The sequence below is a fragment of the Corvus moneduloides genome, chromosome 10 (genome assembly GCF_009650955.1).
Source record: "Corvus moneduloides isolate bCorMon1 chromosome 10, bCorMon1.pri, whole genome shotgun sequence".
NCBI classification, from domain to species: Eukaryota; Metazoa; Chordata; class Aves; order Passeriformes; family Corvidae; genus Corvus; species Corvus moneduloides.
In genome coordinates this window covers 10,330,918-10,344,091 of record NC_045485.1, presented here as the reverse complement: position 1 = coordinate 10,344,091, position 13,174 = coordinate 10,330,918, and the positions used below count along the sequence as shown (strand labels likewise).

The following is a 13,174-nucleotide window of genomic DNA, read 5'->3' as shown; positions in this document are numbered from 1 at the left end:
ACAAGTTCTGCAAGAAGAACAGCTATGACAAGTTATTATTATTATTTAAATTCTGGTAACATTTTATAAAGTTTAGAAAGAACTTTCTGAAAAAACAGTTACAGGAATTTCTGATTACCACCAACTCTAAAGGGTGGTTTCTGACTTCTCTGCAAGACAAAGTCATCCTAGGAAGAACTGCACCTGAATCCATAGGAAATGCACCACAGCCACAGCTTTGACAGGTAATTCATCACCTTTGGAGTTAGTTGGGAGTATGCTGGCTACTCACTTGCTCAGTGCATTTGGAGGTAATGCAAGATTTATGCAGATGTTATTGATCAGCCCAAGGTTTAATTTTTATCAAAACATTTCAAATCAGGTCTTGAGTTAAAGATACTAGAGGCTATATTTTATTTACAATTATTTGTAAGAGAAAGATGACAGAGATAATTTTTTTAAATCATGTTTCAAGGTTAGGACTGCTTTTTTCTAACATTCCTCTGAGATCACAGAAATATTGTCTTTATAACATAAAATTTATGCTAAGTTTTAATGAATACAATCTTACAGTACAAGTAAAAGCACTTTTGGAAAAGTGCCTGCTATAGAATGGAATTCAACAACTTAAACAGCTTGTAACAGTATGATTAAGCATCAGCTGGTGCTTTGCTTTCAATCGCTTATAAATGAAAACATTGTTTCACTTGTTTTCAGGATCAGGGAAATTGACTTTTTAATACAAAACAAGTAAAATAAACTTAGAAAACCAATTCTCTTTAGACTTCTTTTTGCTGTCAACTACAGTGAAGAAGCAAGTCTGCTTTTCCTTTTGGTCATCACTTCCAGTAGTGAAGTCAGTATTTCTAAGTCTGAGAAGGTATCATGAGTGGATAGTTTCTGCATCTTTCTTTACCCTCTCCAATGACTGGAGTGCAAGAAATATGATGAGTATTAAAGCATTTTGAAGAAATTGAGCTCACAATGGGTTGAGCTGCCTGATGGCTTTTATTGCCATCAAGAACATTTGCACTGTCATCGTGTCACTGAGTACTCAGGCTCCAGATCAACAGAAAAACTTCCTTGAGCACACAGAATGAGCTTTAATCTCACAGTTCACCCACTCATTTATTCAGAAATGAGATTGCAATAGAACTTTATTCTCCTGCTACAGCACAGCCACTCAGCCCTAAGCACATCACTAAGAACAACCTTTGACAGACAATACAGAGTTTACCAGGGCCAATGCACCTTGATCCCAGTTGCTCATTTACAAACTGCAGCTGTGGTCCCAGGCAGGTTCAGTGAGAAGAATATTGGCTTAGGCACGTGGCACAGCTGAACCCATGGACTTCACTCACAAGATAGAAGCAAGAATGGCCTTTATTGATGTAACAAAGTTCAGTGGTAAATGTGACAGTGGTTTAACAAGACTCAACAGGAAGGTGTGCTTGACTTAATGCAGAGAAGACAGATCAGGTAAAACTGTGAGAGAGACCCTCCCATGAAGTCAGTGAGTTCTAAACTCCTCTCAGAGAGGAGCCTAGGTGCATTTTAGACCCACTCCTAGTCTCAGATTTGGTCAACTGCTTCTGTCTAAAGGATTATGCAATATGTGCAATAAATTCTTTCTATGACTTAGCCAAGATTTCAAGGCTGAGCACACTCATTTACCAAGAACGTGCTGCAGCATAGAATCTCAGCCTCAGGAGTAACTGTGAGATCTCCCTAAGAAGAGATCCAGATGTGCAGCACAGTGCAGGAGAGCTTGAGATAAGTGGTTTGGTTACATCTGCACACCAGCCAGACACATGAGTCACTTCTGCAGGCAGCCCTTGGCTGTCACACTGCCACCCATCCCCTGAAGTCCAGTTACACTGGATGCCACCACCACAGCCCTCAGTGGTGGTTATGGCTTAGGCGAGGTGGGGGGTGTAGGTTTAGTTAAAAAGTAGACTTGAAAATGAATTTTTACCAACTGTGAAGAGCGTCTATTCATTCCTTTGCCAGCTTTTTTTTTTTCAGGTAGACTATGGATTGCTGGAAGGGAGCTGTAAGCCGCAGCTGGATTTATCCCACAGTGATCATCTGTGCAAATGGATTTTTCACCACAATGAGGCCATCAGAATCTTTTCTCACCCCCTATCTAACGGGACCAGACAAAAACCTAACGATTGAAGAGGTGTGGAACTATTCTCTTAAGCAGTAACTAAAATGCTTAAAGCATTAGGCCTTACAGCAGTAACTGAAGGGAAGATGAAGTGTGAATATTTTATCTAGAGACTCGTATTTAAGATGCTTCTGGAAAAGAGTAAGGAGTCACCTCTTTGGCAGGAGGTCCGAACTTTAAAGTCCCTATATTCTTAGGATTTTGAAAGCCCTTTGGTAGTTGATATTTTTGGCAAAATCAGGTCAGCTAGTTCCTCTCTCCACCCCAGAGGAGGGGTAACACTGACATTTATTTATACTTACCATGGAATTGATTACACTGACAGCAACACATTGATTTCAAATCATAAGAAAGCTAAGCAGCCTTCCCCTTATGAGCTGTAAAGCTTATTTCCTACATTTCCTACATTTTACACATTCATTAACCTGCAGAGGTCAGGTTCACATTCAGAAAAATTGGGGTTTTTTAAAAAAAGCATGCACTGCAAGTTTCCTTGCTGTGCTCCTGCGTTCAGCACTGGCTGCTTCAGGAGTATACCTTCCAACAAAAGGGGACATGGTTAACACGTGGCTGAGTCATGGAGCTAACAGTAAAATTAGAAAACACAAGCTTGCTACACCCACATACAGCTAATATGAAGCACAGTCATTCCTGATGTGTAGTAGCAAATGTTAAGGCAGAATCTACCAGCACTCTGTGAACCCAAGGTTTCTGCTGAAAAAAGGTATTTGTGGTTTAGGTTGTCAGGGAGTTTTTTTTCTCCTCCTTTTTATTATTATTTTTTTAACCACAAAGGCAAGCATTATTTCTTATATAAAGCATACCGATAGCATCATAGAATGCCTTAATTCTGATTTCAGCAAGAATCCTTAACTCAAAACCAAGCATAGTACAGATACTGTCTCTTTCAGCCAAACTCACGTCCAGTGAGTTAATTCCATGAGGCAATTCTAAATTCAGAGAAACAAAAGAAGTCACACAGAAAGATACAGTGAACCTGCTGCTCACCATGCAACTCCCTCCAGTACACTGAAGGAAAAAGCATTCCTCCAGCATTTGACACAGTTCCTTTCTAGTCTAATTACTTAAGCAGCGAACGAGAGATCAGGAATAGAAATCCCAGCAGGCCCCACAATTACTGGGCAAGACATCCCCCAAAACAGGCAGCTCAGAGTCACAGAAAAAGGTCCCTTTGTGATGTGCATCTAAAAGATGGATACGTGCCCCAGGTGTGCCCAAACTGCCCAGGCAAGCACTGAGCTTTAGTGGTGACCACAAACAGCACCTTCCAAACCAAATGCAAAACAGTTTTAGAAAAAGAGAAAGAATTTCTTTACAGGGCATCTATGTATTGAAGTCCAATGTAAACATATTGAAAGACTTCCATATTTCTTAAATTGGAAAAAAACATAGAAGGTGCAGCAACACAGTGGCAGCTATACACTATGTGCCGTTCCAGTTCCCCCATTGTAAGGGACACATGCTTTTTTTTCTTTTTCCTAAACCTAATAAGGGAAAGAGGTGACCAAAGGTATACAATGAGTCACATAAAAAGTTAAAACAAAACCAGCCTTCATTTTCAGCTGCTGTAGGGAATAGGATTTGAAACTAGAGAGATTTACCTCTGACACAAAGTTACAATTGCTTTAAACAGCTGCACATCAAAACCTGCCTTCTTCATAGGCCTTTACTAGAATTAATTTTTAAGCCAATCTACGTGTTTCTTTAGTGGAGCATAGCATCACTGTCTTGGCCCCTTACATAGCAGTCACAGTCTTGTAACTTAAGGCAGTTTAAACCTGTACTGTTCACACAATTCAATGTTACCTTTCATCACAACTATGTCGTTCCAGCAATAACACCATCAAAACCCATCAGAAAGGATATTTTAAAGGTTTAGGGGATTGGGATTGTGTTTTGTTTAGTATTTCCTCTTTTATTCTGTTCTAGGTTACCAACCAGATTTTCCCAGTTTGGACATACTCCTACCTTGCTCTCCTTTTCCCAGTGTTCCTGCTCACAGACTATGTGCGCTACAAGCCCGTCCTCCTCCTGCAGGGCATCAGCCTCATCATCACGTGGCTCCTGCTGCTCTTTGCACATGGAGTCATGGCCATGCAGGTGGTGGAATTCTTCTATGGCATGGTGACAGCCACTGAGGTGGCCTATTATGCCTACATCTACAGCGTGGTCAGCACCCAGCACTACCAGAGGGTCACCAGCTACTGCAGGAGTGTCACTCTGGTGGCAGCCACCGTGGCCGCTGTGCTGGGACAGCTGCTGGTGTCCTTAGCACACGTCTCCTACTTCCACCTCAACGCCATCACCTTGGCTTCCGTGTCCCTGGCATTCCTGTGCTCATTCTTCCTGCCCATGCCTCAGAGGAGCATGTTCTTCCACAGGAAAGACACCTCTGAGCCTCTCCCAGGGGCTGATAAAGGGGTGGCTGCAGGCGGTTCCCACAGGCCCTCGAGCTGCCAAGAGGAAAAGAGCCCCAACCCTGCTGCCAGGGGCCTGACCCCCCAGCCCCAGGCTGGGAATGCCAGGCCTCACAGTCACATGCTCAGCGTGCTGCTGCAGCTGGCCAAGGACCTGAGGGATTGCTACAGCTCCCGCAAACTCCTCTACTGGTCCCTGTGGTGGGCTCTGGCCACGGCCGGCTTTAACCAGGTCGTGAATTATGTCCAGGTGCTGTGGGACTTCCGAGCCCCGTCCCACAGCTCCGCAGTGTACAACGGAGCTGTCGAAGCAATAGCAACGTTTCTGAGTAAGCAATCATTAGCAGGTACTTGTAACCCATCCTGTGCTGAGGGATTCCTCAGCAATGTCTTTGGTGCCTTTCCATCTCCTATGAGGACCAAAGTAAACAGACTGTGAGAGATAAACCCAAACAGTGTTCAAAGCATGATTTTATAGTAAACTTTATCAGTGGGCTCTTCAAAAATAATCTTAAAAAACATCTATAACTAAGCTTTTCCTTCTTAGAGGAGCCTCATTCTGCCAAAATGTTTTAAGAGTTTTAAGTTCACAGCTCTGTTTAGACTATGAATTTAACCCCAAGTAAGCACGTCAAATCCCTGTGCAATGACATCTTACGTGTTCCTCACTTAAATACACCTCAGTCTGGCTGGTTTAAGAAATAAAAGAACATATTAGCAGATACACTGCTCTAAGTACAACTCAGAACAGACAGTGAAATGGTCTATTTAGACAGTGGATTAAAAATCACTCTAGTCTAAGTACCCCTCAACAAATATTCTGTGACTACATCTATATCCTGATTGGCAAGTTTACCACAACCAAGGTTGTGGGTTCAATCTCTTTATGGCCCATTCACTTGAGAGTTCAACTAGATGATCCTTGTGAAGTGACCCTTGTGGGTCACTTCCAACTCAGAATATTCTATGAAACCATTTCTGCAATACGACAAGGCTGAGAGCACTGTAATTGTTTAGCCTTGAAAAAGAAGGAATCTTATTAATGTGCATAGAGACCTGAAGGGGAGGAGCAAAGAGGACGGAACCAGGCTCTTACCAGTGGTGCCCAGTGACAGGACAAGAGCCAAGGGGCAAAAAATCAAGTAAAGTTCCACTTAAACATAGAACATTTTTATTCAAGCATGATTTAAAACAGGAACAGGTTGGCCAGAGGTGTGGACTCTCCATCCTAGTCAAAACCTAGACACCACTCTGAGCAGCTTCCTTTAGCTGTAAAAGCTAAGACTCAGCTTTTAGCAGGGCCAGGTGATCTCCATCTCTCTTCCAACCTCAGCCATTTTGCCACTCGTGAGTTATCTGGTCCACCCAAATTCTATTTCTCTTTAGCCACAGAGAGATGGATACGGGTAAAGTAAAACTTCATTTACATAGCTGTGCAGCACAAATACAGCCTCGTTTTTGAGCTCCCATTTACACAGCTGTCTCCCCCTTCATTCCAGGAGTTGTATCCCACACTTCCGCAGGGAGTTGTCAGTTTATTTTTCCTCCCTGCAATCAGCACGAAAATTAATTTTACTGAAGCTACTCCAGAACATCTTCTGACTACTGCTTTGAGTAGTGTTCCCAGAGGCTTTCTTGCATTTACACCCTCTGGTGCTTGACACAATTTCAGAATAGAGAAGGCACTCACAGCGCTGGGAACCACTGCTCATAGCAGGGATGGACCAAAGGGGTTGGTTTGCTCCAATTTTTGGAATTCTGATGAAGAGCACATACAACCAGCAAACAAAGTCCAGTTTTTGTGCTAGCCTGCCTGAGAACATAGGGTTTGTTACACTGTAATAGACTCGAGTAAGGGTTTTGCTACATGTAATGGTCAGTAAGGCATTGACAAATGCAGTTCATGAGGCTTTGCACCAGAAACGGAAAAGACACTTCAATAAAAAAGCAAGCATGAGGTGCTACAGATTTTCATTCCATGAAGAACTTTACATGAAGTAACTAAACTCATTATGCATATTTTGGCAGAAAATGCTTGGTGAGATTGTTCTTCTCTTTGCTCATAGTTGTCCAAAAACGGAGCAACAACAATACATTGTGCATTGCAGCCTCCAGCCCCAGGCATGAGAAACTTTCCCAGAGCACTTCAGTCAGTGAAAGGTCTAAGCAAGGAGGAAAACATCCAAACTAATGGAAGACTCCCACACCACTAGCAGGAAATACAATCCACACCATTACCAAAGCCCACTATGACCAAGACTGAAGAGCTCCTGGCATGACCCAATGACAGTTATGCTCTCAAAGATAATGTTTCTGACTTTTAATTACTACTTCTCAATTTTTAGGTTCAGCAACATCCATGGCAGTTGGATATGTCAAAGTAAACTGGGATCTCACTGGAGAACTGGCTCTGGCAATTTTCTCTGTACTGGATGCTGGTTCTCTGCTTCTCATGCACTTCACTGATAACATCTGGGCATGTTATGCTGGTTACCTTGCATTTAAAGCTTGTTATATGCTCCTTATAACAATAGCAACGTAAGTACAACACACAAATGTTCTAACTAAACTGATTTAAATCAATTTTTTAAATCAAAATTTTACTGGACATTGCCCTAGATATAAATTTAAATAGGTTATGACAGCAGCATATATTGTTTCTAGCCTGTATAAAACTGGTTAAAATTATATAACCTAACCATTACCATAGTACACTCCAAGTCAGAACAAGGTAGCTTCTGCACTTGGCTGTTCAATGATCAATGTATGAGTATTCTCTAAGGGACCTAATGAACAGGCATTTAGCAAAAATACCCATTCAAATCAAGGGTAAATAGGATGCACCAAAGTCACAAAGCCAGAAAAAACCAAGGAATTTCTGCCAAAATGAAGTTGTTAAAGCTTAATAGCCAAGGCTGAAGTGACCTTGTCCTTTGAAGAGTGCACTTTGCACATTTAAGTGCTCCTGTAAGTAAAGTGCATCCATCCATCCTTGTTCTCTGTCGTTTTGTGAACCTGTGCATTCATTGTCAGGTTTCAGATTGCTGTCAACCTCAGCATGGAGCGTTATGCCTTGATGTTTGGCTTCAACAACTTTGTTGCACTGGTGATTCAGACCATTTTAACTATTGTTGTAGTAGACTCAAGAGGTCTGGGACTGGATATCACCACTCAGGTAAGCCACTGAGTCCCACTGCTTTGTTGCCCTGCTCTCCTTTGATAGCAAGTTCTAGTCCAAGATTAGCCTTTGGTAATGTGCAAGCTCAGGTGGAAGGCTCAGGACAGTTACTCACTTGGAAAAAGGTTCATTTAAAGTGAACTGGTGTGAACTACTACAGCTTGCTTGTCCCCTAGACCTCCCAATACTGGGATGACTAGAAAATACTCTATGAATATGTTCACAGAACAGGGGGGAAAGGTGACCACCTACTACTCTGGGCATTCTTTAAATGAAAGAGTTCACAAGTGAAAGTTGTGAAAGTTCACAAGTTTTTAGTCAAAATACCCTAACCCAAAGAAGGAAGCAAGCTAAAAGGCAATCTATGGGTCTACTACTAGGATAATTCTAAGTTACATAGCTCCAGTGGATGCACCTTAAAGTTACTGTGATTCTGAAAATTACCTCCTCAAAATTCCCAGCTGAATTTCTAAAATTAGTTTAAACGTAGACAGTGAATGAGTCTAAGTCTCTAGCTTTCATGTTTTGAGAGAAGAGACAAAGTAAGTGCAGGACAGCTTTCCTCTCTTACTGAGGTGGGGAAGGGAAATACATAACAGAACACTATCTCCCCCTTTTATAACCACAGAGTTCCTATAGTGTCAAGTCAAGCAGTCCAGACTTCTTGAGTCCTTTCAAAATGGGGTCATTCTAGGCACACGTGACGGAAGGGAATACAGCAATGGAGAGACACCCCTTAGAGTAAAAAACTGCTTTTGCTATTAGATAATAACTTTTCTCTTCCTTCCCCACCTCCTTTTCCCAGTTTCTCATTTATGGCAGCTACTTCACAGTCATTGCTGGAATTTTCCTGATCAGAAGCATGTACACCATTATCTCCATCAAATGCAGAAATACAACTGTGGCTGCTGAAAGCACTACCCATTAACAACCGAGACAAAAACAATGGTTACAAGCAGTGGGGTAGAAGGCTCCATCATCTGAACAACAAATTAGGAGAAATGTAACGTTCAATCAACCAAAACTGGTCCAGGTTGAGGCAGGCTGTTTATGAGCCTACTGCACAGAGAGCTCTGTCAACAGGATGATCCACTTGGTCCATTTTCTTCTTCAGCAGTTTAATACAAACACTCCTCAGTCTTTTAATTCAAGTTTAGTGATCTGACACAAACTTCTATTAATGCTCAGCAAGCACAAGTACATACAGATGCCTGAACCTCACACCAGAGGAACTTAAAGAACAACCTTGGGACCTTCCCTTCTATTGAGTATTTCAATTTAAAGCAATTTAGTTACTGACCTAAGACCTTCAGACATGCCCAGGGAATCTAATGCAGCAGTTGTACCAGGCAATGACCTGTTGGAAAGCTTGTCAGAGAGGCCTTGGGAAAACTTAACACTTTTCCAACTGGAAGTTGTGACATACACTTTTTAAGCAAGTTAACAAATACCTAAACCATATTTTTTTTCCAAAAAATGCTACTTCTGTATGATCAGTGATGGATTACTACCATGTAATATAGTACAGCAATACTGTCAGTTTAATTTATCAATGGCCAAATGCAGGCATTTTGATTCCACACAGACAATGCACTGCTCAGAAATGTGAAGTCACAGGACTGTAAGGAAAACATGTCATTACATACAGATTAACTGCTACTGATGCAGTGACAGCTTTTCTGTGAGTTTGTTGAAGATGAATGAATAAAACACACCGACCTTCTCTTTGAGTGTTTGTCTTGATAAGCGTATGCATTACACGTCTGACAACTGCCATGACCCACACACACTTATCTTGGGAAGCAAAGAACCTCCTAAACTAACTTATTTCTTCGTGGGGAGACACTTTAAATGCTGTACAGAGTAGTCTTTAATAACATGACTCAAAGTTTAAATATGACTAAAGTTAATTAGGGAATGTTCTTCCAGCTGTTCAATAAGGTCTACTTTATACCCAAGTGCATCAGACAGCAGTTAAATCCCACTGTTCCTTTATCCCAACTTAGAGATTTGTCAAGACTCAGAATTAACTCACCCAATTAATCTCACAGGGTAAATCATCAATTCTTTCAGAACATACTTCCAAAAGCTACTTGAGCTTGCCTTTATGTCCCAGTAAGTTTTCCCTTCAAGACAGCAGAATACTTGCATTGTACTTAATACTTCCAGGAATTCCAACTAAATTTGGGGGGTTTTAAATTATTTTTTGCTTCAGCAATTTGTTTCAATTGTTTTGGTGCTTGGATGTTTGCATTGAATTTTGAACTGCAGTACCGGGACATCACACATGCTTTACAGAACTCAGGATGTTCCTGCAAGTATAGCATCTTCTTACACTTTAACAGCTGATGTTTTAGTATTAACGTCTAATCTAGGAGGTCTCCATATTAATTTCTGTATAAGAGGCCTAAAGTTATCGAGTGAAGTGCTTTGATGCTAAAGCCTAAAAATACAGCTTTTAAGCAACTACGCTATTTGCACAGACAATTGTGGGAACAACTAGAGAGATTTCCAAGATAAAAACATTTAAATATCAGGGGTCAATAATTCATTTTGTAAATAAAGCTATTTTTAAAACCTAATCAACAAAGCACCTATGGTGTCAGTTTATGGTCAATATACAGAAGACTCAAAACAATACAAGATCTCCTTCAGCTACTTATCTGGAATTTGACAAGCATAAAATTAGTGAACACAGACTAAAGAGGTGTGCTTGTGCATAGTAAAAGTTGCATTTTATCCGCATTTAACTCCATTATGAAAAATGGTATTCCACTACTTCTACGGCATATTCTAAACTATGTGCCTTGCATACCTCAATCAATTTCAGTATCTCAGAGGTAATATTTGGATTAGAACAATTTCTATAGATGCTGATCTCATTAGCCCTTGCCCAAAGTCTAATTTCCACCAATATAAGTGAAGAGGGCACAGAATTGTTGCTCTTGTGCACTGCTCATCTCATTGACAAGATATCTCTTTGATTTGGTCCAGTTCTCTGCACTAAACATTTTTAAATGTTCCACAAGCCCTGCTGAACCCTTGCAGCTGCCCACTCTCCACTGCATTTACCTGTTACTATCTGGAACAGCCAAGGTTGGTAAACAGGGAAAAATTACCAATATTTACACTGTGCTAAAATACAGTGGTGAGAGTAATTGCACCACTAATACCCTGCAAACCTCCAGTTGCTGGGGATTTGTTTAGTGAATTCCCCAGAGAATGTTGGGAACTAAACTGTACACCACACTCTGTCCAGCAGTCTCCATCAGACACAAAAGAGAGACTTCAAGTCTATTTTAAATATGCCAACAGGACAAAAACAGACATTTAAGTATGGAAAGCTGCTACAGGCAGCTTGTTTTATGAGCTGCCTGTATCCTGCTTGGGATCTCCAAAGTTAAAAAAACAAAAACAAACAAACAAAAAGAAATTACAACCCCTGTAGGCAGTCAACAGAAGTCAAAAGTATTACCATAAATGTTTTTACAAGCAGAGGTCAAGCCTTTTAGATGCCCTAGAAAAACCTATCTAACATTCAGGCAGTCAATTACAAGTGAAATGTCTTACCTTGAAGAATTTTTGTGTTTATCTCAAATGGACTTGCACATCCTTTTTCAAAAAAAAAAAAAAAAAAATCAATCTCACCTTATTTATTCCTGTTGTCCTGAAAACTGTTAGAATTTTATTCTCCAGCTGGTCACAAGCCTTTAAGCTTGCAGTTTATGTATTCACAATATATTTACATTATTTGCTTAATTCCAGTATTACACTTGAACTTGACCCAAATTATCTCTATTTAAAACACCATAACCAATTACTTTGATCCAGTTATATTTTTCTTGAACCTTAGTACTGTTACAGAGAAGACAAGCCAGACATTTTTCCCTCTACAAATTTCACTCTAGTATGGCAGGAAATATTTCTGTAAATTAAAAAAAAAAAAAAAGACAAATCTAATATTCCACAAGAGCTCTTACTGATATGTATCAGTTTTTAATAAAGAGAGTGCTATTACATCTGTGATACCTTGGCCTGCTCTTACACATTCTGTTCAGACCATAACTAAGGCTTGTTCATTAGTCATTCAGCCTGTCATTAGTTACCCATAATAAGGTGTCTTTTGCTGCAAACCTTCTCTCCAATAACTACCCTCCACAGTTCTTCCAGTGCCCTTCATGACAGATACTCTATCCAAATAATCCAAACCCTGCCTAACACTCTGTGTGACAGGTCCCTTCACTTGAGCTAGAACAGCAAGCTTCATCACAATGACACAAAGAAACATATCCAAGTGAGGCATGTGAAAATTTTAAGCTTAACTCACCTTCAAACGCATTGCTTTGGACACCTCATCTGTGTACAAGACACAGTGTGTACGTTTTCATCCAATAAATGTTACTGCACAGAAATAATGCTACACAGTTGTTTTTTCTAATGTTTATTTTTTCACCTGCAAACTGTAGCAAAACATGATCAGCTTTATTATGCAGACAGGTATCCCTCTAACATTAGAGATTTAGGCATGTATAAATAGAAGAGCTCTTAGGAAAGGAAAACATTTTGAGAAATGAACAAACCTTCAATTTAACTTCGTGACTTCCAATACCAATGGTTAAAATGATGCAGCTCATTCATTCCAAGAGATACAACAGCACCTTAAAGTGGCTGATCTATTCCCCAGTAACATTTTTCACATAACAATGTGTTAAAGTTACAAATACTGATATGCACAAATAGCTATTTTCTAAGAAAAATATGTACAGTACTGCAGCATAATGAGTGTGGTATCTGCAATAACTTATTAGCCAATTTTAATATACATGATACCGCTACTTTTTACCTGCCACTTCACAGGTTCAAGGATGTTACCACAGCCCTCTGTTTTGCACATTATTACCTGGTGGGGGGTTGGTTTTCTTGTTTTTTGTGTTGGGTGTTTTTTTTTTCTTTTTAAAACTTTTTAAAGGTACACAATGCAGGCTTTTATTTTTACTTCTTAAAGATTTCTTTTGTGTTTAAAGCTAATATCAGTGAAACAAGACAACAGTGCAAGAGGCGCAGAGATGTTATGTGACCACATAAGAGTTCTTTTGGGCAAAGTGTCTATAAGGCTATAAGAAAGGATTGGTTGATGAGCTTCCTGTTGGAAATTGTCCTGTTGGTGCACCAGCCTGGGGGAAAAGCAACGAAGAAAAATAAGGCAAGTATTTAAGATTTTTTTTCCCATATTGTAAATCATAAATGCAGAATATATAAAAAAGAAAACAACCTGCTGGGGAATACTTCTGTTTTATATTACAGTCTGTTTTTTGGTGCTTCTCTAGAATTACACTACTGTGAACACATGTATAAAAGTCCCTCTGCTTTGATCTGAACATCCTTACAAATGGCATATCATCACAATAG

The 13,174-nt window shown here is 40.2% G+C and overlaps 2 protein-coding genes across 11 annotated transcripts in view; one reads left to right on the top strand and one right to left on the bottom strand.

Annotated features, from left to right (window-relative positions):
* The first annotated feature begins 140 nt into the window (after positions 1-140).
* Positions 141-9,495, top strand: SLC19A3 (solute carrier family 19 member 3). Of its 2 annotated transcripts, none has more exons than XM_032119316.1 (6): positions 141-224; positions 2,005-2,161; positions 4,100-4,916; positions 6,933-7,125; positions 7,621-7,762; positions 8,571-9,495. In XM_032119316.1, the coding sequence occupies exons 2-6, from the start codon at positions 2,012-2,014 to the stop codon at positions 8,691-8,693; spliced, it is 1,425 nt and encodes a 474-aa protein (XP_031975207.1). In that variant the 5' UTR covers positions 141-224; positions 2,005-2,011; the 3' UTR covers positions 8,694-9,495. The 2 variants fall into 2 exon arrangements, with proteins under 2 accessions (XP_031975207.1, XP_031975206.1); XM_032119315.1 differs by having other exon boundaries at positions 1,990-2,161.
* A 2,682-nt stretch (positions 9,496-12,177) lies between these two features.
* Positions 12,178-13,174, bottom strand: part of AGFG1 (ArfGAP with FG repeats 1) — a 36,083-nt gene continuing 35,086 nt past the window's right edge. For all 9 annotated transcript variants that reach the window (XM_032119303.1, XM_032119307.1, XM_032119310.1 and 6 more), the window contains one exon: positions 12,178-12,939. In XM_032119303.1, coding sequence (XP_031975194.1) covers positions 12,880-12,939 — 60 coding nt within the window. In that variant the 3' untranslated portion in view covers positions 12,178-12,879. The remainder of the gene's footprint in view (positions 12,940-13,174) is intronic.

Excerpts from the sequence above, each read along its gene's own strand:
- SLC19A3 (XM_032119316.1), top strand. The coding sequence starts at position 2,012 with ATGGATTGCTGGAAGGGAGCTGTAAGCCGCAGCTGGATTTATCCCACA. Across the intron at positions 4,917-6,932 it reads AGCAATAGCAACGTTTCTGA|GTTCAGCAACATCCATGGCA; the intron begins GTAAGCAATCAT and ends CTCAATTTTTAG. Across the intron at positions 7,763-8,570 it reads GACTGGATATCACCACTCAG|TTTCTCATTTATGGCAGCTA; the intron begins GTAAGCCACTGA and ends TCCTTTTCCCAG.